At 38.2% G+C, this 25,056-nt stretch overlaps 1 protein-coding gene across 1 annotated transcript in view; it reads right to left on the bottom strand.

Annotated features, from left to right (window-relative positions):
* Positions 1-3,382: 3,382 nt before the first annotated feature.
* The window catches only part of LOC128645725 (gamma-aminobutyric acid receptor subunit beta-4-like), a 102,935-nt gene continuing 81,261 nt past the window's right edge, over positions 3,383-25,056 (bottom strand). Inside the window, 8 exon segments of the mRNA XM_053698935.1 lie at positions 3,383-3,754; positions 4,545-4,592; positions 4,594-4,623; positions 4,625-4,791; positions 12,056-12,208; positions 20,981-21,121; positions 21,676-21,758; positions 22,755-22,975. Coding sequence (XP_053554910.1) covers positions 3,383-3,754; positions 4,545-4,592; positions 4,594-4,623; positions 4,625-4,791; positions 12,056-12,208; positions 20,981-21,121; positions 21,676-21,758; positions 22,755-22,975 — 1,215 coding nt within the window.

Genomic DNA, 25,056 nt, shown 5'->3' with positions numbered 1-25,056 from the left:
GTACATCATTCTTGACTTCCTTCATTACCCTTACTGGTTTTTTGTTTAGACATACAAACTTGTTTCAGTATTATTCAATATCTTTTTCCTGTGTTCCTCCCTTCATTGTACACTTGATTTATAAAATATTGTATAATGGTCTATGTTCTTATTATAGTCCCACCGTAGTGGAGCTTTGATTTAATCTTTGTACTGTTTCTTATGCAAGTTTAGCTCTAGATTTGGACAGCTCTCTGTTATATATTTGGCTGATTATATGGTCTGGGTATGAATAAGAAAAAGAAATATTGAACATATCCACCATTAAAAATAAAGTTTCATCACATACCAAAATATACGAAATAAAAGATGAGAAAAGACCAAATCAAATTCTTACTATGGTATTAGAATAAAATGAAATAGATGTGTCAAACATTGCATGGGAACATGTTTTCAGAAGTCTTGACATTATCTTTATATGTATATAAATCACTAAACACTTATAGATGTTGGATTGACCCACAAGTGCTGACATCACATATGTTGGGGGTGCTGCAAGCAGGCTAACAGCTAGCATCCACCAGCGTATTGACTTGCACTTTTGTTGTGTTCACAGTATTAGCTTAAGTGCATTTAATTGTCACTGCCAGCAAAGTGGTCTATTAGCCTGTAGTGACTATAATACTATATATAGTTTTTTACACTTTATGCCAATAAACAACTGTTAGCTCAATAAGAGGATGGTTCTTAACTTTATGCCTGAGGGATTATGTATACATGTACAACCAGTTCAAATAGTTTATGCACCAATGTTTGGAGGAAGAAAATCACTTCTTTGATAAGGATAAAGAAAGACTTCTCAGAACACGAAGAGAGCTTTGAAAATATTTCCTTTCTGTGTCTGACACATCTTGTATAATTTACTTTAGTACCATATTTTCCCTTTGAGCTTTTAATGTGGCATTTTATATATTGTACTTGTTTAGATATAGTCTTGGTGTGACTTACATATTGGAGGTTCTTGTGTGTTGTTGGTTTGGCACTACTTGAGTGTTTTATGTCACCCCTCCAAAATTTGGCACTACTTTTGTTTTTAGATATGGCACATTTCATTACACCTAGATTAGTTGTAGGTCTAAGAATTGATTTGTGAACACTTGTTTATTTGAATTGGCACAGCTGATATGTCTAGATTTTGTGTCTAGTAGCTGGAACAGCTTCACTATTCCAGATTTGTTACTACTCCTCTATTTGCCATACTTCATATGTTTACATTGGCACTACGTCTATGTTTTAGATTTGTAACGTACTTTGGTGTTTCTTCATTTGGCAGTTTTGACATTCGTTAACATTGCCTCCAGTTTTAGAATTATCTATATATAACTATATATTCTATAGTTTAGTTACACTATGTTATTTATTTTTTCACATTTTATTCTGGTTCTATATAATAGATTGTCCTTTTTCCACAGCACACTTGATCACCTTTCTAAATTATTATTATAGACAAAGATTCAGTATCTTATTTAGTAAGTTTGTAAAACTGTTTGAAGATTTGGCAATTTGAACCTCTCTGAGCCAGTGAAACTTCTATATGTTAGAATGAGGCAATAGACTATACAAATATATTGCTCAAGACTCAAAATCTCAGGTCATTATTTGTTTCTATCCGTTATGGTTTTATTTTTGACAATTCAAGACCCTAGACAGATTATAGGTCCTTTCTTAGAAATGAACTTTTAGTCTATTTTCACTTGTCACTTAGTGCTGCAAAATTGTTTTTCAATTTAAAAATTGTAGCTCTTCAGTAGCTGAAATTTGTTTATATTGCTTATTCAATTCAGCATTCACAGCCATATTTAATCTGCACGATGCATAAAGAGTCTATTACTTTACTATATATGATAGAGTAGAGGACTACTGCTAATGATATAGTAACTGTAAAAGATTCGCAAACAAGTAAATAAAGCTAAAAATACAAGAAATGTCCTTTGAATTAAATAATAATTTTCATAATTTGTTGGTTCGGTTGGAATTCGTGCTTGCTAATCAGTTCACAAAGAGGTCCCCAGAATGCAAGAAGCTTTAAAACAGCTGGGAGCAGCCTGTTTCATCAGGGTTTTGTAGGCAAGACGCAATATGCAAATATCAGCCACTGAAATCAACATCTGAGGACCTGAAAATAGCCAAATGTCATGATGAAAGTATCCATTGTTTATAAATTAAAATATTTATAAAATATAATATTTCTGTAAATAACAATTAAGATGTGTTACATTCTATTTAATGTTATAATATAGAAACATTTCCGAGTATCAGCACTGTATTTTTTCAGACTTTAATACTAGTCTCTAGAGGCTTCTCTCCCCCCAATATTTTTCTTTTTTTTTTGGATTTGGGTTATGTTGGACATTTTACTACTTGTAGACCAAGTTGACTTAGATTGTTCTCAGACATTTGTTATTCTAGAAATGGCATGGCTCTTTTTTTTCAGAATTCTAGTGCACAATTGCTTTGTTCTGATGCACATTCCTGGCACCCTTTTCTGGACAATGAATATCTATAGTCTTAATCCACTTGGAGTATTGAAACATATGTGTATGTAAAAAAAAAATCACATTTCATTTCTATTTGACATAATGTTTGTGGCTTAAACACCATCCAAGATGCATTTTTTGAGGACTATGTTTACATACTAGTTTTCACTGAAAATGGTTTTCTCCGGGTATTATTGTCTGGATAGATTTGATTTGGCTCCTCTCCTTTGTGCTCCTGAATGCTTTGCTATTAAAGTTTTCTTTAGATTTGGCACATATTGTTTTGGAGGCTGTTCTATAATAGGATTATCTGATTAAAAAAAGAAAAACAAAAAATAAATTCTTTGTGTAGTATTAAGCAGCTAGGTGTTCCCCTAGAGTTGTTCTGTTAGAGATTGCTCAGCATTCATATGCAAATTTGCTTGGCATGCACACTCTGGTATCTGGTTTATTTAAACCAAACAGACTCCACCCCCATTTTCCTCCTGTTTTGTTTCCCACAATTTCTTCTGCTCACCACCCTAATTGATATTTCTCATGCGCAGATTTCTTTCCATCCTTTTAGTCCTAAATTCTCAAACCAGAAAGTATGCTGAGCTTGGCATTGGGGGTGACCCAAAAATCCAGACTCTTCTTCATTTCCAAGCAAAAAAAAAAAGTAGGGATTTGGTGACGAAAGAATACACAATGAAAGAGTGCAAATCCTCCTGCCCCCCCAACCCACCCCATAGGATATTTTTATCCTCCTGCACAAAAACTCAAACAGCAAAGCTGGAGTGGATGGAGTGGGAGGTTCCAGTAAAGCTCATGTCCTGCGTTAGGAAGGGTTGTGCCCAGCTGGGGGATACGGGGGCATTGGAGGTGTCTCAGTTAACATAATACATCCAGTAAACCAGATTAAAAAATCCAAAGGTAATGGGGAAAATGATCCGGGACCATTTATCAATGGTGCTGACATCTGTCAGGTCCGGGATTTTAAGCTTTAACTTAGAGGAGCGTCGCCGGAGGCGGCAGTTGGCACGTCCACGAGCAGCTGTCATGGGCATATGACGCTCAAGGGGAGTGTGGCTGAAAACCGTCCCCCCCTGGAGGTCAGCTAGTTTGCGGAACTGGATCCCTGAGGTGTCATAGGACAGGACAGAGTTCCGGGAGTCGCCAACACTGCTCCCAATCTCAGATGACATTAATTCGCTGCTCATATCAAGAGAGCTGAGAAGCAGGTTCCCATAAGGATCAACCTAGGATAGAAAGAGTGAGTCATTAGTTTGTATCACTTAAAGGGACACTGTAGTCAGAAATGAAATGGCAATCACACAGGAGTATACATATAAATAAAGCATTTTCTAATGTGGTTCTGTATTAAATATCTACCCGTTTTTAAAATATGTATGTTTAAAATAAATAATTTTTCCACACCCACTCCTTTGTCAGCCATTAAAACGGATTCCCAATCCGTGCTAACAACTGCAGTTGTAAGATGGCGACATTTAGACCCATTGCGCATGCGTGAGTTTAGCGCAAAGTCACAGGATACGTCACCATCTTATGTTGAAGGCAGACAAGCACATGATGTCGGCTTGATTGCCGCAATATGCGCATGCGATAGGCATTAGATGACATGGTGCATGCGTAGAATACAGAGAATACATATAAATGATATGCAAAAAGAAGTGATACAATTGGCGATATTGTTAGCCCTTAGACGGCCCCACATTTGTGGCTGGATGACGTGATGTCATCGTAATAAAATAAAATATAATTTTATGGCAAAAGGGAGCTTCATTTAAAAACAGTCTTAAGGTAAATTACATTGCTTTTATAGTTTATATGCAAACTGTTTGTTACGTTTAACATTACAAAAAAAAAGTTAGTAATCCTTTAACCCAGTCCTCTAACTATCAATTTTACACTGGGCAGGAACATGTTAGATAGCATACTCTTGTCTGTGTCACATCATATGAATTAAAACTTAGTGCCTTATAGTATACTCTGTCTTTGTCATAGTGCAGTACTGACCTGTTCTCTCACCCTTCTCTCCTCATAGCGGTGGCGTTCATTATTTGCTTTGGTCGTCCGCTTCATTCTGCTTTTTTTGCTGCTGAGGACCGGCGCCCAAAGAATACATAGTTGACAAAGGCATATTCCAGCAGAGCCAGAAACACAAATACAAAGCATCCCATCAGATACACATCGATAGCCTTAACATAGGGAATCTTGGGTAGTGTCTCTCTTAGATGCGTGTTTATGGTCGTCATGGTCAGCACTGTTGTTACTCCTAAAATGCAATATTAATATATTACATATGGTTTCTTATCATATAACTACATTGTTTGCGCCCTTACAACGCTCCTTTTAACTTATATAGGGCCAGAATACAAGTGGAGCGCTAATTAATGCTACACTCCCACTCAAGCATTAGAAGTAAGCTTTTTGCGCTCGTCGTTGCGTTCGTATTATTAGTTGAAAGTAAGCTGTTTTTGCTTGGGCACTAACCTGCCCGAGCGCAGAAAGCCGAAATTAGAATATCATGTGGACGTTTACGTATTCCCCCACAGAAGTCAAAGGAGAAAAAAAAGTGGGAAAAAACACCCACTCTCGCACAAACCCAATCACATCTTCTCATGTGCACTAACCTGATATAAAAATATGAATATTTTACATTCCAATGTTCTTCACATAAAAACAATATGTTCTATCCTATATAATAAAAGGCCAAGTGTGTTTGTCCAAAGCTGTCATGCGCAGTAAAGACTGCGCGCAAGGACAAAGCGGGTATAGAGAGAGCAGAAGAGGGGGGATAGTGAGAGGGAGAGAGAGACAGCAAAAGAGAGAGGGGGGGAGAGAGACAGCAAAAGAGCGGGGGGAGAGAGACAGCAAAAGAGAGGGGGGAGCGAGACAGTTAAAGAGAGGGGGGAGAGAGACAGCAAAAGAGAGGAGGGAGAGAGACAGCAAAAGATGGGGGAGAGAGACAGCAAAAGAGATGAGGGAGAGAGACAGCAAAAGAGAGGTGGGAGAGAGACAGCAAAAGAGAGGTGGGAGAGAGACAGCAAAAGAGAGGGGGGACAGAGACAGCAAAAGAGAGGGGGGACAGAGACAGCAAAAGAGAGGGGGGAGAGAGACAGCAAAAGAGAGGGGGGAGAGAGACAGCAAAAGAGAGGGGGAGAGAGACAGCAAAGAGAGGGGGGAGAGAGCAAAAGGAGAGGGGGGATAGTGCGCAAAAGAGAGGGGGGAGAGTGCACAAAAGAGAGGGGGGAGGAGTGCACAAAAGAGAGGGGGGAGAGTGCACAAAAGAGAGGGGGAGAGAGCGCAAAAGAGAGGGGAGAGAGCACAAAAGAGAGGAGAGAGAGCAAAATGAGAGGGGGGAAGAGAGAGCAAAAGAGAGGGAGAGAGACAGCAAAAGAGAGGGAGAGACAGCAAAAGAGGGGGAGAGAGAGCAAAAGAGAGGGGGAGAGAGAGCAAAAGAGAGGGGGAGAGAGAGAGCGCACAAAGAGAGGGGAGGAGGGGAGAGAGAGAGAGGCAAAAGAGAGGGGGAGAGAGAGCATGCAAAAGAGGGGGGAGAGAGCGCAAAAGAGAGAGAGAATGCAAAAGAGAGGGGGAGAGAGAGAAAAAGAGAGGGGGGAGAGAAAGCAAAAGAGAGGGGGGAGAGTGGGGAGAGAGCACAAAAGAGAGGGGGGAGAGAGAGAGCGCAAAAGAGGGAGAGAGAGCGCGTAAAAGAGAGGGGGGAGAGGAGAGCGCAAAAGAGAGGGGGAGAGAGAGCAAAAGAGAGGGGGGGAGAGAAAGCAAAGAGAGGTGGAGTGAGAGAGAATGCAAATGAGAGCGGGAGAGAGCACAAAAGAGAGGGGGAGAGAGAGCACAAAAGAGAGAGGGTGAGAGAGCAAAAGAGTGGGGGGGGGGGAGAGAGAGAGAGCAAGGGTGGGACCGCTGTACTGCAAAAAATGGCCCGTGTGAACGGGCTTTAGGACTAGTTTATTTCATTAATTAATATTTCTACATATATATGATGTTTGTTTATACAATATATATATCTATAATTACATTATATATACATGATTATTTATAGGTCATATATTATACATATATATATAAGAATTTCTATTTATAAATACTTAGAACATATTCTGCTATGTGCAAGAACATTGGAATGTGAAATATTTACATTAAATACATAGTTAAAACCTTTATTAAATATGAATATAAATATGCTTTTACATGTTTTCATCTACTTAACTGTAAAAGGCTCTAATGCATATATATATATATATATATAAAAATATATATATATATAAATATATATATATATATATATATATATATATATAGAATTTTTCATTAAGGGAGCACTCACCAGGACTAATTGCTATAAAGCATATCAAGCTTTTATTAACCTCTTAAGGACATATGACGGAATTTTTCCGTATAAAAACAATTGAGCAAACTGAAAGCTGTGTCCTTAAAGGGTTAATACAGGTGACGTTTCGGAGATTCCCAACCTCGTCCTCAAACCTTACCTAAATATACAAAGATCTTACCTTAAATACCCTCCACCGACTGAACATGTCACTGTACCGGAAGTCGCCCGGCGTTCTGCCCGCACCACTGCGCATGTCCAGAGCGTCGGCATGACAACCAGTCACAGCGTCATGCTAAAACATAAACAAAACACCGTGGCTAAAATCATTAACACGGAATGTGTAGGGCAGGGACTGTCATGAAGCATTTCAGAGCAATATTTGCATAATAACTTAATGTATTTACTGAGAATTTGTTACCTATTCACATATGTTCTTTTGTAACTACGTGCCTAGTCTCTACTAACATTAGAATACTATATAAGCATTACTTGCCATGCCTATCTTGCCTTTGCTTACTAGAGATATCCATTAGCATAAATACATTTATACACTTGTGGCCTAAAATCCAAGTCTCACTTATATTATACGTTAGTGTGCTGATCCTCATTCTTAAAGAGACAGTACCCCTATCTATATAACATTTAAAGAGACAGTACCCCCTATCAATATAGCATCTATATATTGGTCCTAACTATATTTACCAAATGTCTAGTCATAAACAATAATAGCCAATCTGATACTTATACACCTTATTGTAATCTTGAAAGGCTATGTCAACAGGATTATTGGATGCTACAAAAAACAGTGCCAATCTAAGTGGGTATTTAGCCCCACCAGGTACTATAGTACCTAAATTGAAAATCCATCTGGATTCACACTGAAGAAGAAGCCTGTCTCTATCGCCCCCCCCCTCGTAAGGGGTGGGATGTGATCTATGATCACATACCTTAAGTCCTCCACCGTATGGCCCCTTCAGCATAAAATGTCGTGCCACCGGTTGTTCAGAATCTTGATTTTTAATTGCTAATCGAATGGCTGTGCGGTGATTGGCCATACGGGGTGCGGAGGTCGTCAATAGTTTTTCCGACATAGAATAACCCGCACGGACAATGTAACAAATACACAATATGTGTAGTAGTGCAGGTTACCCTATGTCGGATGGTGTATCTCCGATTAGTGGTAGGATGAGTGAAAAACTTGGCATTTGAAAGACCATTGCACGTAGTGCAACCCATACACTTATAGCAGCCAGGTTTGGAAGTCTATAACCAGTTCTTTTTAGTGTGATTGTGGACAGGATCCACCTTTATCAAGATGTCACATAATGATCTTGCGTCTGTATCCCACCTGTGGATGGGAAACACCTTTGAACGGTAACCAAAAGGTCGCTCTCTATTATGTTCCAATTCTTTCTCACCAGTTGCTGCATGTTGTATTTGTTGGCGTAGTAGAGAGAATCATTCTTTGGTTTTGCTTCTGAGTACTATTCGCATGCAGGGCCTCGTCCTGAGACATAGAGGTAAATCGTCCCAAATGCTTTTCAATCTTTTTTTCGGAATAACTCCTATGTAGGAATCTTAATTTCATCTCCTCAAGCTGCTGTTGTGCACAGTCATGGCTACTATTATTTCTAATTACCCTCTTAATTGTGAGATGGGTAGTGCATTCTTTAGAGACGGTGAATGGCAACTTGTAGCGTCTAGTAAAGAATTTCTATCCGTCATCTTCTTGAATAGTGTAGTGCACAGGATCCCAGCTTCTAGATAAATTCTTAAATCCAGAAAATCCACAGATGTGGAACTCTTCGTCATTTTAAATTGGAGATCCGCTGAGGCTGAGTTTAACATCTAGAACCAGATGTCCAATTCCTTTTCTGTATCTGACCATCAGGATATACAAATCATCTATGTACCTCTTAAAATATTTAACGTGTCGATGTTTAAAAGAAGGTCAGTGTCTTTTTCTTCACATTCAGCCATAAAAAGGTTGGCATATGATGGGGCCATATTAGACCCCATCGCCGTGCCCTTTACTTGTAGGTAAAATGACTTTTCAAAATTTGAAATAATTCTGTGTAAACACAGCTCCAGCAGTTCCTGAATCCAAATCCATCGGTGGACCCACATATGGGTATCGGTTCAGTTGTTTCTGAGTTGCTGTAATCCCTTGTCCATGTGGGATGCCAGTGTACAAACTCACAATGTCTAGTGTAACAAGAATAATAGGTTCTTCAATTTTAGGTTAATCTCCGTAATTCATTGATTAGACCTAATAGAGTCCAACAAGAATGAGGGCATATTACGTACAACAGGCTGCAGTATAACTATCCAAGAAAAAAGCAACAGGTTGGAGCAAGGACCCAATAGAAGACACTATGGGTCTTCCGGGAGGACTAGTAGGATTTTTATGGATCTTGGGTAGCGTATAAAATGCTGGTGTACGTGGATGTTCCACTTTCATAAAACCCCTCTCCTGTTTGTTAAGCCAGCCCTTTTCAAAGGCTCGATCAAGTACTTCATCATATGTTGTTTAAAACATTCTTGTAGGGTTGCAGGTCAATCACTTTATATGTGGAGACATCTCCAAGCTGTGTAAGGGACTTCTTGTTGATAATATGTGTAGTCCATTATCACCAATGCTCCCCCTTTGTCCGCCTCCCTAAATATCAACTCATTATTGTTACTTAAGTTATCCAGCGCCTGTCTCTCCTCTTTGGACAAGTTATTCCTGCAGTCTGTTTTTTGCCATTTTGCACATTGTGTCTGTATCTTCCAACAGCAGTCTCGTATATGTCTTTAATACTGGGATTTGAAATGGAACAATCGTATGTACTCTTAAGTTTTATTTTCTTTGTATCACCCGATTCTACGACATTGTCACCCTGTACTGCACAAAAGTGCTCTTTCAGTCTGAGGTTCCGCTCAAATTTTTGTATGTCAATGTACATCTCATGGTATGAACTTAGGTTGAGAACTATATCGTTTGTTACATCCTGCGTCGGGCTCTTGGTGGCCTTCCTCATACCACCCCCTCTCCGGAAGTGTGTCCTATGCCTCCCCAAGTTTTTTGACCTGGTCGTGGGTAGGGAAGCTGGGATCCTGTGCACCACACTATTCAAGAAGATAATGGATAGAAATTCTTTACTGGAAGCTACAAGTTGCCATCCACCGTCTCCTAAAGAATGCACTACCCATCTCACAATTTAAGAGGGTAATTAGAAAATAATAGTAGCCATGACTGCGCACAACAGCAGCTTGAGGAGATGAAATTAAGATTCCCTACATAGGGGTTATTCCGAAAAAAAGATTGAAAAGCACTTGGGACGATTTACCTCTATGTCTCAGGACGAGGCCCTGAGGCGAATAGTACTCCAGAAGCAAAAACCCAAACAATGATTCCTCTCTACTACATACACCGCCGACAAATACAACATGCAGCAACTGGTGAGAAAGAATTGGAACATAATAGAGAGCGACAAAAGGTTACCGTTCAAAGGTGTTTCCCATCCACAGGTGGGATACAGACGAGCAAGATCATTATGTGACATCTTGGTAAAGGTGGATCCTGTCCACAAATACACTAAAAAGAACTGGTTACAGACTTCCAAACCTGGCTGCTATAAGTGTATGGGTTGCACTACGTGCAATGGTCTTTCAAATGCCAAGTTTTTCACTCATCCTACCACTAATCGGAGATACACCATCCGACATAGAGTAACCTGCACTACTACAGATATTGTGTATTTGTTGCATTGTCCGTGCGGGTTATTCTATGTCGGAAAAACTATTGACGACCTCCGCACCCGTATGGCCAATCACCGCGCAGCCATTCGATTAGCAATTAAAAACCAAGATTCTGAACAACCGGTGGCACGACATTTTACGCTGAAGGGCCATACGGTGGCAGACTTAAGGTATGTGATCATAGATCACATCCCACCCATTACGAGGGGGGACAATAGAGACACGCTTCTTCTTCAGTGCGAATCCAGATGGATTTTCAATTTAGGTACTATAGTACCTGGTGGGCTAAATACCCACTTAGATTGGCACTGTTTTTTGTAGCATTCTATAATCCTGTTGACATAGCCTTTCAAGATTACAATAAGGTGTATAAGTATCAGATTGACTATTATTGTTTAGACTAGACATTTGGTAAATATAGTTAGTACACCTATCAATATAGCAACTAATATATTGGTGCTGTCTCTTTAAATGTTATATAGATAGGGGTACTGTCTCTTTAAGAATGAGGATCAGCACCACTAACGAATAATATAAGTGAGACTTGGATTTTAGCCACAAGTGTATAAATGTATTTATGCTAATGGATATCTCTAGTAAGCAAAGGCAAGATAGCATGGCAAGTAATGCTTATAAGTATTCTAATGTGAGACTAGGCACGTAGTTACAAAAGAACATATGTGAAAAGGTAACCTATTCTCAGTAAATACATTAAGTTATTATGCAAATATTGCTCTGAAATGCTTCATGACAGTCCTGCCCTACACATTTCATGTTAATGATTTTAGCCACGGTGTTTTGTTTATGTTTTAGCATGACGCTGTGACTGGTTGTCATGCCGACGCTCTGGACATGCACAGTGGTGCGGGAAGAACGCCGGGGCGACTTCCGGTACAGTGACATGTTTAGATGGTGGAGGGTATTTAAGGTAAGATCTTTGTATATTTATGTAAGGTTTGAGGACGGGGTTGGAATCCCCAAAACGTCACCTGTATTAATAAAAGCTTGATATGCTTTATAGCAATTAGTCCTGGTGAGTGCTCTCTTAATGAAAAATTCTGAATGTGCTTTGGATGCACCCTGGGCAGTTGTCACGTAAAGTGAGTGCAGAGTTCACAAGAGACTTATATATATATATATATATACTGTATATATATATATATATATATATATATATATATATATATGTATGTCTACATATGTGTACATATGTATGTATGTGTTTATATGTGTATATATGCCTGCAAATACTTTTATACACATATAAATACATAAATACTTCTTTATAACTTCTGTTATTGCCCAGAATATCCATCTATTTTATATATGTTTAGCCCCTTTTAATAATTACCCTCAACTGATTCATTCACTCATCCCCAGAATACCCCCTCTTCCTCTATATAACTTTTCCTATTGCATAATATATCTAAAATATTGCACATACCTAGAGCCACTCTAGCGGCAGATGCATCATAGTTGATCCAGAAGGAGACCCAGGAGAGGATGGTAATGAGTATAGATGGCATGTATGTTTGCAAGATAAAATATCCAATGTTCCTTTTAATCCGGAAACTAAGAGACAGACGTGGGTAATTACCTACCAGGGAAGAGAGAATTCTAGGTCAGTTTTGAGGATAGATTTAGTTTTTATAGAACTGTTAGCTGTATACAATAAGCTTTTAATTAGAAATCCTGTTATGCAGTTTTTTCTGTTTACAATTATTATAACATACTTCCCAACATTGGGGAATCGAAATTAAGGACCAAGAAGTTCCAGGAGTCAGAATGAGCTGGGTTATTTCTTTTTTTCTTTTTTTTTTAAATATTGATTATGTAGTGAAGGAAAAGTTACCGGCCTGTTCAATATTTAAAGGGACACAAAACCCATTTTTTTCTTTTTGATACAGATAGAGCATGCAATTTTAAGTCACATTCCTATTATAAATTTTTCTTCGTTCACTTGCTATCTTTATATGAATAAAGCAGCAATTTAAAGATTAGGAGCCTGCCCTTTTTTGGCCGTTCCTATGCTTACATTCCAGCTTTTTCAAATGAAGATAGCAAGAGAATGAATAAACAATTATAGGAGTAAATTCCAAATTTGCAGGCTCTATCTGAAACATGAAAGAAAAAAAACATAATTTATGTAAGAAATTACCTGATAAATTAATTTCATTCATATTGGCAAGAGTCCATGAGCTAGTGACGTATGGGATACACAATCCTACCAGGAGGGGCAAAGTTTCCCAAACCTCAACATGCCTATAAATACACCCCTCACCACACCCACAATTCAGTTTAACGAATAGCCAAGAAGCAGGGTGATAAAGAAAGGAGTAAAAAGCATCAAGAAAGGAATTTGGAAATAATTGTGCTTTATAACAAAAAATCATAACCACCATAAAAAGGTTGGGCCTCATGGACTCTTGCCAATATGAAAGAAATTAATTTATCAGGTAAGTTCTTACATAAATTATGTTTTCTTTCATGTAATTGGCAAGAGTCCATGAGCTAGTGAACGTATGGGATAGCAATACCCAAGATGTGGAACTCCATGCAAGAGTCACTAGAGAGGGAGGATAAAATAAAAACAGCCATTTCTGCTGAAAAAATAAATCCACAACCCAAAATATGAGTTTAAATCTCATAAATGAAAGGAAAAAAACTTAAATCCAGAAGCAGAAGAATCAAACTGAAACAGCTGCCTGAAGAACTTTTCTACCAAAAACTGCTTCTGAAGAAGCAAATAAATCAAAATGGTACAATTTAGTAAATGTATGCAAAGAAGACCAAGTTGCAGCTTTGCAAATCTGATAAACTGAAGCTTCATTCTTAAAAGCCCACAAAGTGGAGACTGATCTAGTAGAATAAGATGTAATTCTCAGAGGCGGGCCTTGACCCGACTCCAAATAAGCTTGATTAATCAAAAACTTTAACCACGAAGCCAAGGAAAACGGCAGAAGCTTTCTGACCTTTCCTGGAACCAGAAAAGATAACAAATAGACTAGAAGTCTTCCTGAAATCTTTAGTAGCTTCAACATAATATTTCAAAGCTTTCACCACATCCCAAAGAATGTAAAGATCTCTCCAAAGAATTCTTAGGATTAGGACACAAAGAAGGAACAACAATTTCCCTATTAATGTGTTAGAATTTTGAATGAAGTCTGCAGAACTGCTTTATCCTGATGAAAAATCAGAAAAGGAGATTCACAAGAGAGAGCTGATAATTCAGAAACTCTTCTAGCAGAAGAGATGGCTAAAAATACTTTCTTGGGAAAGTGTTGTTTCTTTTGATGTCCAAAGAATGCATAGGCTCAAATGGCGCTACGGAATTTTGGCGGCGCTATACAAATAAATGATAATAATGGAAGAGCCTGTAAAGCCTTCAAAACTAAATTAAGACTCCAAGGAGGAAAGATTGATTTAATGACAGGCTTGATACGAACCAAAGCCTGTACAAAACAATGAATATCAGGATGTTTAGCAATATTTCTGTGAAATAAGGCAGAGAAAGAGCAGAGATTTGTCCTTTCAAGGAACTTGCAGGACAAACCTTTATCCAAACCATCCTGAAGAAAATGTAAAATTCTAGGAATTCTAAAGAATGCCAAAAGAATTTATGAGAGGAACACCATGAAATGTAAGTCTTCCAGACTCAAAAATAAATCTTTCTAGAAACAGATTTACAAGCCTGCAACATAGTATTAATCACAGAGTCAGAAAAACCTCTATGACAAAACACTAAGCATTCAATTTCCATACCATCGAATTCAATGATTTGAGATTCTGATGGAAAAATGGACCTTGAGATAGAAGGTCTGGCCTTAATGGAAGTGGCAACTGGACATCCGAACAAGATCTGCATACCAAAACCTGTGAGGCCATGCTGGAGCCACCAGCAGCACAAATTATTGCTCCATGATGATCTTGGAGATCACTCTCAGAAGAAGAACTAGAGGCGGGAAAAGATAAGCAGGTTGATAACACCAAGGAAGTGTCAACGTATCCACTGCTTCCGCCTGAGGATCCCTGGACCTGGACAGGTACCTGGGAAGTCTCTTGTTTAGATGAGATACCATCAGATCTATTTCTGGAAGACCCCACATCTGAACAACTTGAGAAAACACATCTGGATGGAGAGACCATTCTCCTGGATGTAAAGTCTGATGACTGAGGTAATCCGCTTCCCAATTGTCCTGGAATATGAACCGCAGAAATTAGACAGGAGCTGGATTCCGCCCAAACAAGTATCCAAGATACTTCTTTCATAGCTTGAGGATTGTGAGTCCCACCCTGATGATTGACATATGCCACAATTGTGATATTGTCTGTCTGAAAACAAATGAACAGTTCTCTCTTCAATAGAGGCCAAAACCAACAGGCCCTGAGAATCACACGGAGTTCCAAAATATTTATTGGTAATCTTGCCTCTTGAGATTTTCAAAACCCCTTGTGCTGTCAGAGATTCCCAAACAGCTCCTTAACCTGAAAGACTTGCATCTGTTGTGATCACAGTCCAGGTTGGACGAACGAAAGAGGCCCCTAGAATAATACGATGGTGATCTAACCACCAAGTCAGAGATAGTCAAACATTGGGATTTAAGGATATTAATTGTGATATCTTTGTATAATCCCTGCACCATTGGTTCAGCATACAAAGCTGGAGAGGTCTCATATGAAAATGAGCAAAAGGGATCGCGTCCGATGCTGCAGTCATGAGACCTAAAATTTCCATGCACATAGCTACTGAAGGGAATGACTGAGTCTGAAGGTTCCAACAAGCTGTAACCAAATTCAAACGTCTCTTGTCTGTTAGAGACAGAGTCATGGACACTGAATCTATCTGGAAACCTAAAAAGGTGACCCTTGTCTGAGGAATCAAGGAAATTTTTGGTAAATTGATCCTCCAACTATGTCTTTGAAGAAACCACACTAGCTGATTTGTGTGAGATTCTGCAGAATGTAAAGACTGAGCTAGTACCAAGATATCGTCCAAATAAGGAAACGCTGCAATACCCCGCTCTCTGATTACAGAGAGTAGGGCACTGAGAACCTTTGAAAAGATTCTTGGAGCTGTTGCTAGGCCAAAAGGAAGAGCAACAAATTGGTAATGCTTGTCTAGAAAAGGAATCTCAGGAACTGATAGTGATCTGGATGAATTGGAATATGAAGATATGCATCCTGTAAGTCTATTGTGGACATATAATGCCCTTGCATCTTTCCATCTTGAAAGTTGGTACTCTTACATATCGATTCAAAATTTTTAGATCCAAAACTGGTCTGAATTAATTTTCTTTCTTTGGGACAATGAATAGATTTGAATAAAACCCCAGACCCTGTTCCTGAAACGGAACTGGCAAGATTACCCCTGATAACTCCAGGTCTGAAACACTCTTCAGGAAAGTCTGAGCCTTTACTGGGTTTGCTGGAATGCGTGAGAGAAAAAAAATCTTCTCACAGGCGGTCTTATTCTGTACCCCTGAGAAAACAATACTCTGAATCCATTGATTTTGGACCGAATTGATCCAAACATCTTTGAAAAATCTTAATCTGCCCCCTACCAGCTGAGCTGGAATAAGGGCCACACCTTCATGCGGATTTGGGGGCTGGCTTTGATCTCTTAAATGGCTTGGATTTATTCCAATTAGAGGAAGGCTTCCAATTGGAAACAGATTCCTTGGGGGAAGGATAGGTTTCTGTTCCTTATTTTGTCGAAAGGAACAAAAACGGTTAGAAGCTTTAAATTTACCCTTAGGTCTTTTATCCTGAGGCAAAAAAACTCCCTTCCCCCCAGTGACGGTTGAAATTATTGAATTCAACTGAGAACCAAATAACTTATTACCTTGGAAAGAAAGAGATAGCAATCTGGACTTAGAAGTCATGCCAGAATTCCAAGATTTAAGACACAAAGCTCTTCTAGCTAAAATAGCTAAAGAAATAGATTTAACATCAATTTTGATGATATCAAAAATGGCATCACAAATAAAATGATTAGCATGTTGAAGCAAGCGAACAATGCTAGACAAATCAGAATCCAATTCTTGTTGCACTAAATGTCCCAACCAAAAAGTTGATGCAACTGCAACATCAGCCAAAGAAATTGCAGGCCTGAGAAGATGACCTGAATATAAATAAGCTTTCCTTAGATAAGATTCAATTTTCCTATTTAAAGGATCTTTAAAGAAGTACTATCTTCCGTAGGAATAGTAGTACGTTTAGCAAGAGTAGAGATAGCCCCATCAACTTTGGGGATCTTTTCCCAAAACTCTAAAGAAACTGCTGGCAAAGGATACAATTTTTTAAACCTTGAAGAAGGAATAAAAGAAGTACCAGGCCTATTCCATTCCTTAGAAATCATATCAGAAATAACATCAGGAACTGGAAAAACCTCTGGAATAACCACAGGAGGTTTATAAACAGAATTTAAACGTTTACTAGTTTTAATATCAAGAGGACTAGTTTCCTCCATATCCATTGTAATCAACACTTCTTTTAACAAAGAATGAATATACTCCATTTTAAATAAATAAGAAGATTTGTCAGTGTCAATTTCTGAAGCAGGATCTTCTGAATCAGATAGATCCCCATCAGAGAAGGATAAATCAGCATATTGCCGGTCATTTGAAATTTCATCAACTTTATGAGAAGTTTTAAAAGACCTTTTACATTTATTAGAAGGCGGGATGGCAGACAAAGCCTTCTGAATAGAATTAGAAATAAATTCTTTTAAATTTACAGGTATATCTTGTGCATTAGATGTTGAAGGAACAGCAACAGGTAATGAACTACTACTGATGGATACATTCTCTGCATGTAAAAGTTTATCATGACAACTATTACAAACCACAGCAGGAGATATAACCTCCACAAGTTTACAACAAATGCACTTAGCTTTGGTAGTACTGTTATCAGGCCGCAGGGATCGAACGGAGACTTCTGAGACAGGATCAGATTGAGACATCTTGCAAACGTAAGAGAAAAAAACAACATATAAGCAAAATTATCAATTTCCTTATATGGCAGTTTCAGGAATGGGAAAAAAATGCAAACAGCATAGCCCTCTGATAGAGAAAAAAGGCAAGAGGCATGACGAACAGCAAACACACCAAAAACATCCGGAATGACACACTAGCGTCACGGATGATGCAACCTTGTGAAGGACTCGGCGTCAACTAAGACGCCGGAGGAAATGACGAATTTGCATCAACGAACATAACTTTGCGCCAAAAAAAATCTCGCGCCAAGAATGACGCAATAAATTTTGGCATTTTGCGCTCTCGCAAGTCTAATTCTGCCCGCAAATTTAAAAGACAGTCAATTGAAAAAAAGACTAAACCCCAGGTAAAAATTTTTTTTTCTTTTCCTAAAAAACATTTCCCAGATGAAACTGACAGTCTGCAAAAGGAAATATACTGAAACCTGAATCATGGCAAATATAAGTACAATACATATATTTAGAACTTTATATAAATACATAAAGTGCCAAACCATAGCTGAGAGTGTCTTAAGTAATAAAAACATACTTACCAAAAGACACCCATCCACATATAGCAGGTCGCCAAACCAGTACTGAAACGGTTATCAGTAGAGGTAATGGAATATGAGAGTATATTGTCAATCTGAAAAGGGAGGTAGGAGATGAATCTCTACAACCTATAACAGAGAACCTATGAAATAGATCCCCCGTGAGGAAAACCATTGCATTCAATAGGTGATACTCCCTTCACATCCCTCTGACATTTACTGTACTCTGAGAGGAATCAGGCTTCAAAATGCTGAGAAGCGCATATCAACGTAGAAATCTTAGCACAAACTTACTTCACCACCTCCATAGGAGGCAAAGTTTTGTAAAACTGAATTATGGGTGTGGTGAGGAGTGTATTTATAGGCATTTTGAGGTTTTGGAAAACTTTGCCCCTCCTGGTAGGATTGTATATCCCATACGTCACTAGCTCATGGACTCTTGCCAATTACATGAAAGAAATTGGGTTTTGTGTCCCTTTAAGATTGTTCACTGTAGTTTCTAATTTGTCTGGGGCTAGTTGACTAGTGGAAATTACCATCCCTAGCCATAAGAAACCTTTGAATCTACTACAATCTGCTCTGGAATTAATTCAAATTGCACCCATAATTTACATATACAACACACATTAAGCCTGGTGCTCTGAAACTTCTCCCAGGGGCACTTCAGTAAGAGCACAATAGAGAGTGAGATCCGGCATAGCGTTCAATGCCGGATGTGGCATCCTTGTCCAAGTTTCCTTATACATTTTTTGGAAGCACAACAATAAGAATATCAACAATGAAAAAATGATAATAAACTAAACAAAAACATTAATTTAAAATAGGAAATTACGAGAAATCATAAATGCATACATACAATCATAGATTCTGATAAATGTAAATTAAAGAAAATGTGGATTTTATTAGAAATCTTTGTAATGGGAAACATCCATTATTGTTATGTTTTCTTTACGTAAAGTAGATATGGAAATATAAGCCATTGAAACCCCAATAGACAAATTAAAGAGGGGTTTCAATGGCTTATATTTCCATATCTACTTTAAAGAGCCAAAATACTTGAGTATGGCCTTGTGAAATCTCTCATCAGAACTTCAGCCTGCACTAAGACTGACAAGGACATATATGAGAAACGGAGGGCATACACACTCTGCACTCACCAAAGCTACACACTCTGCACTCACCAAAGCTACACATCCTTATTGTATGCTGTAATCCCATACTTTCCAGAGATTTCTTGGCAGTGCCCCATTAAAGGTCCTTATTTTAAGAATTAAAGAATATAATATATATACTTTGTAAGGTATGCGTTTATGATTTCTCTTAATTTCCTATTTAAAATTAATGTTATTGTTTTGTTTATAATCATGTTTTCATTGTTGATACTCTTATTGTTGTGCTTCCAAAGAATGTGTAAGGAATCTTTTTCATATACCTCCTGGCCAGATACATTTGGATTTTCAGTTTGGAAAAGATTCATCTGATTCCTTTTTATTTAACAAGAAAGAGCAAAAGTAGTGGTGATTGTGAAATACTGACTGACACATCATTGGTTCTAAGTTATGAGAAGGAATGGCTCCAGATGGTGAAAGACCTGATCTTTCTTTGCAATCTAAACGATCTGCATCTGAAAACTATGAGGGTGAATGGCAATGGCTGAAGCAGGATATACTTTTTGATCAGGTAGTGGATGTGCTTGCAAATAGCTTTAAAACCTAACCATCTTTCTGTCTTGGGGATTTCTTTTCTGTATGAATGTGGTTATGTGGGAACTCTTTGGACCTTAGTTAATTCCAAATAGGACTTTTAGGGCTTGATTTCAATTGGATTTTCCTTTTGCCTTCCTGGGACTTTTTTTATTTATCACTGTGGAGACACATATTCATTTATCATTGTAAAGACACATATTGTTCTTTTTACACCAACGACTTTCTTTCTGATTTGCTGTTGTTTACCTTTACAACTAGTGTAGAGTTTATTTATGTATGGTGCGTCAATGTTTGATTACTAAATGGTAGTTTTTAGAAACAAATTCCCCATCTAACCTCATTCATGCTAACAGTCACTCATATGCTCACACATGCCTACACAGATATTAACAATAACCAAACATCTTCCCTTTCATAAACTCATTTTCTCTCTTTAGTTTATGCCACATCTTTCTGCATTTTTTTAATCTACATCCTCAATTATTTCTCATCCACTGTAAATTCTAGTAATCATTAAGTGGTACAACTTACAATAGCATAGCTGTTGCTAATGGTGAATATTAGATTTTTGATAGGCGGAGAGCATCTGAATATAACATAAGTTCATATTTAAACATTGATTAGTGCTTTTTCTGAGTTGCCCAAACTATAGATAATCTCCCTGGTGATTACCATATCTTATAGTCATCTCCTAATTCCTAGGCAGACAAATGGCCATTCATTCGAAAGGGGACCTTAACCTTGTTCAAATAAGGGTTCATTTGTCCACCTATGTTATAAATAGAGGCAAACGGGGACTTTATTAGAGCCTCCTCCCTTCAGTCAAAACTCCTTAGTGGGTAATGATGCATGGGATTTCCATGCATCTCTAAGGGGAACTTCGCTTAGAAGGAGCAATGATTAAGTGTCCACAGGCATGTGAATTCACCATGGACATCAGAAACACTTTAAGAAGAAGAATAATGATGAGGGCCTTCTGGTGCTGCTTTGATTTGTCACTTCACAATATAAAGAAGCTGCCTTTGTCCTGGTTCTACCCTGCACAAGAAGGGGCAGCATCAATATTTCATTAGTTCCTGTCATTTGTAACACCCAGTACGTAGAGGGACAGGCCTATGTTTTATGTTGTGGCTACTTACCAGTGGTAAATACAACTTTCTTCGAAACCAGTCTCGTCTCGATGATTGTAAACTGTGGTAACTCCAGAGCAGGAACACCTGTGACAGCATCAACCTCCCCACCCTGCCAGAAAAACTCAATATCATCTGTTGTGTATCCATCTGTGAAAGAGATTCAAGGTTGCATGTAATCTCCACATTCTTCAATAACTTTTTGTGTCTATATAGTTCTAACATAGCTCTTGAGTGCCTTATTAGCTCTGTTGAATCTCCTGGCAGTAACTTAGCTATTAAGCATGTTATTGTCTGTTCCACATCTCCATACAGTAAGCCTGCTTTTGAGTGCTGTATTGCCTATAATGGACCTCCCTTGAGAAATTTAGAATATTAGACCCTTAATTGTTTCTCCCCTGCATCAACACAAGTCTGTATTTGTTTGCTCAGTATGAAGGCCCTCTGGTGGCTTATTGACCATGCACAGTGCTTACAGTGCAAAGCTCCTAAGATCCACATAACCAAACAACTGAGTGCCATATTGCCTCAGAGTGATCTCACTGCAGCAACCAAGTTGCCAAATACAACCCTGTTCTTGTCACAGCCCAGCTTCCCTAAATAATCCCTAAATCATTTTTTCATAATTTTGTCTTTTCATATGGGTATTGCTATAGGTATAACTTTCCCACACAAACATCAAGCACACAAGGATTCATACTTACAGCTCTCTATCTCTAGGGTACAGTTCTGCTGGTCCAGAGGATATCTGCGTAGATCCATCATGCAGGCTGCTGTGGTGGTTATTCTGAGGGTACAAGACTAGCAGTAAGTTTGGGGCCGGAGCACCCATGATTTAAATATATGAAATTCATGCTGCCACTGAAACAGAATACACAAATGAAATTATTATGTTTTGCTACTTGTGTGAAAAATGTGATGGCTCATGACACAACAATCATGAGTCTTTAAAATACTTGGACATACTTCCAAGGAAAGTCCTTGATAATGAACCATGAGTACATTTCACCTAGATGAACAAAACAGGATTACAGAACAGTAAATATCATAGGCTGGAATGTATGCATATATGTGTAAATATGATTTATCTAGCACTGATGTTTCTTTATATATATCTATATAATATATATATATATATATATATATAATATATATATAATATATAGCTATAATTATATATAACTATCCCCCTGACATACCACTTGGTGACTGCGTCTATATAATATTTAATACGAATACAAAAATGATATATACATAGTCACTTCTTTGTTACTTGCAAACACACTACCTGATAGGAGACTCCTGTATATCACACAACCAATATGATTATAGTTTCAATGGTTGTCATAGATTTTAAATAAAAACAAAACAAAAAACTGTATTCTTTTCAGGGGTTTATAATGATGTAAATGTTCTGGTGAGGTACTGAAAACAAAATAAATTACAGGTTATGTTCAAAGGTGTAATACAAGTTTGGTGGGTGCTGTAAAAAAAAGCTAAGTGCATCTATGGAGAGGGTTATATAATCTATAAAATGTAGTGGTTATATGAAACACCACAATATATGGGGGTGAGAGTATATAGAGAAACAGGAAGTCATTTAAATATGTCATACTGAACAATCTTGTAGAATCAGTTACATTGAAGGAAAAAAATTGGAGGGGTTAAGTTTATGATATTATTTATTTTGTATTGTGAGCAATTATATGGAGTAGTTCATGAGTTGTTAGGGAAAAGTTATACAGATCTGAGGATTGGGGATTAAAGTGCATACACATCTCACCTAAGACCATAGAGGACAGTGCCATCTGGGTGCAGTCGGATCATTCGGTTTTTGACAGTGACTCCGTGTAAGAATGATTTCTTGTCATTCAGGAAGTATGTGTCCGGGAGCCAAAGCTGGTCAGCCACACGGTTATCCAGTGTGAGGTTTAGCGGGAGAGCTGTATATGCCAAACGCTTGTCACGCCAACTTTGCTGGAAGTACATGGTGATGGTGTAATCCTATGGAGGACAAGAGAGAGAGAGAGACAGTGGTAATGTCATTCATTTTGAAAATTGATTGCAACCATCATTTTACTATTACAATAACAGTCTTAAAATAGATATTTTTATTGTTTGGTAATGTGTCATAAAAGCTTTTTCCAACAAACATTCGGCTATATTAGGAGTTTTGCGATATACCAAATGAGCGGTACCACACTTTCCATAGCGCTGCCATTACGAGTTACTGAAAAACCTCCTTGTGCTGTGCGTTATGGGTCATTAAGCTCCATACTGCACAAAAGCCAAGGGCTGAGTTTACGTGCTCATGCACGCTTTCCCCCATAGACATCATTACAATCGGGTTGATCAACACCCCCTGCTAGCGGCCCGCGAATCTGCAGGAGGCGGTATTGCACCAGCAGTTCACAAGAACTGCTGGTTCAATGATAGATGCCGACAGCGTATGCTGTCGGCATTTATCGATGTGCAGCGGACATGATACATACATCGTATCATTTCCGCTCTCACATTAGTAAATTGCCCCCATAGTCTAAACACCCCTAGTCCGCCGCCCTCGACATTGCCGACACTAAATAAAGTGATTAACCCCTAAACTGCCACCCCCTGCATCACTAACACCTAAAAAAAACTATTAAAGGGAGAGTAAACTTACAAACTAGTGTTATGTAAAAACTCCTTTTTCCAGAACGCCGCTCCTTGCTCTACTGAGCGGGTCTGGTTTTTCCACAGCGCATCGCGGCAACACTGTCTAGTCACAGTGTGCCTGGTCCCACCATTAAAATGTATGTAGCTTGCTCCTGCTACTAGACTAGAGCGGGAGCGAGCTACATTAATTTTAATGGCGTGACTGGGCACACTGTGACTAGACAGTGTTGTCGTGATGTGCTGTGGATAAACCAGATCCGCTCAGTAAAGCAAGGAGCAGTGTTTTGCAAAAAGGAGCTTTTACATAAAATTTCTATGCAATACTTTAGTGTATAAATCTTCCGGTAAGCTAATGTTATATAATTCTGCACTATGTTTGAAAGTTTACTGCCTCTTAAACCCCTAAACCGTTAGCCCCCCATTGGCCCCCACATCGCTACTACTATTATAAAACGTCGGACATCGCAGACACCTAAATAAAGTTATTAACCCCATATACATCACTCCCAACATCACTGACGCTAAATAAAGTGATTATAAACCCCTAATCCGCCTCTCCCCGACATCACCGACACTAAATAAACCTATCCACCCCTAAACCACCAGCCCCCACATAGGGATGGGCACTGTAAATGAGCTGAATGCCCTTTTAAGTGCAATGCCCATACAAATGACCCTTTAAGGGCAATGGGTAGATTAGGTTTTATTTAGACTTAGTTTTTTTATTTTTGGGGATTGGTTGTGTGGGGTTTTACTGTTGGGGGGACTTTGTAATTTTTTGTCGGTAAAAGAGCTGTTTAACTTAGTACAATGCCCTACAAAAGGCCCTTTTAAGGGCTATTGCTAGTTTATTGTAGGTAAGGGGGTGTTTTTATTTTGGGGGCTTTTTATTTTTATAGGGCTATTAGATTAGGTGTAATTGTTTTTATTTATGATAATTTCGCTTATTATTTTTTGTAATCTTAGAGTTTTTTTATTTTTTGTAATTTTAGTGTATATTATTTTTTGTAATCTTAGATTTTTTAACATTTTTTCATAGTATTAGTTTTTTTTAAATTTGTAATTTAGGTTTTTTATTTTTTCGTAGTGTTCGCTTTTTTAATCAGGTCATTTAAGTTTTTTAATTTGTAGTTTTTTTTATTTTATTAGAATAGTTATGTTAGGTTAATTTATAGTTTAATCTTAGCTTTTTTTTATTTCACAGGTAAGTTTTTATTTATTTTAAGATAGTTATATTGTAACTTTTAATTTATAGTTAGGGGGTGTTAGGTTTAGGGGTTAATAGTTTAATTTAGTGTTTTGTGATGTGGGGGGGCCAGAGGTTTAATTGTTTTGCAATGTGGGGGGCCAGTGGTTTAATAGGTTTAGTTTATTAGTTGGGATGTTGGGGGCTGGCGGTTTAGGGGTTAATAGCTTTATTTAGTGTCAGCCAT

This window comes from Bombina bombina, chromosome 1 (assembly GCF_027579735.1).
Source record: "Bombina bombina isolate aBomBom1 chromosome 1, aBomBom1.pri, whole genome shotgun sequence".
Taxonomy (NCBI): Eukaryota; Metazoa; Chordata; class Amphibia; order Anura; family Bombinatoridae; genus Bombina; species Bombina bombina.
This window is presented reverse-complemented; position numbering and strand designations above follow the sequence as displayed.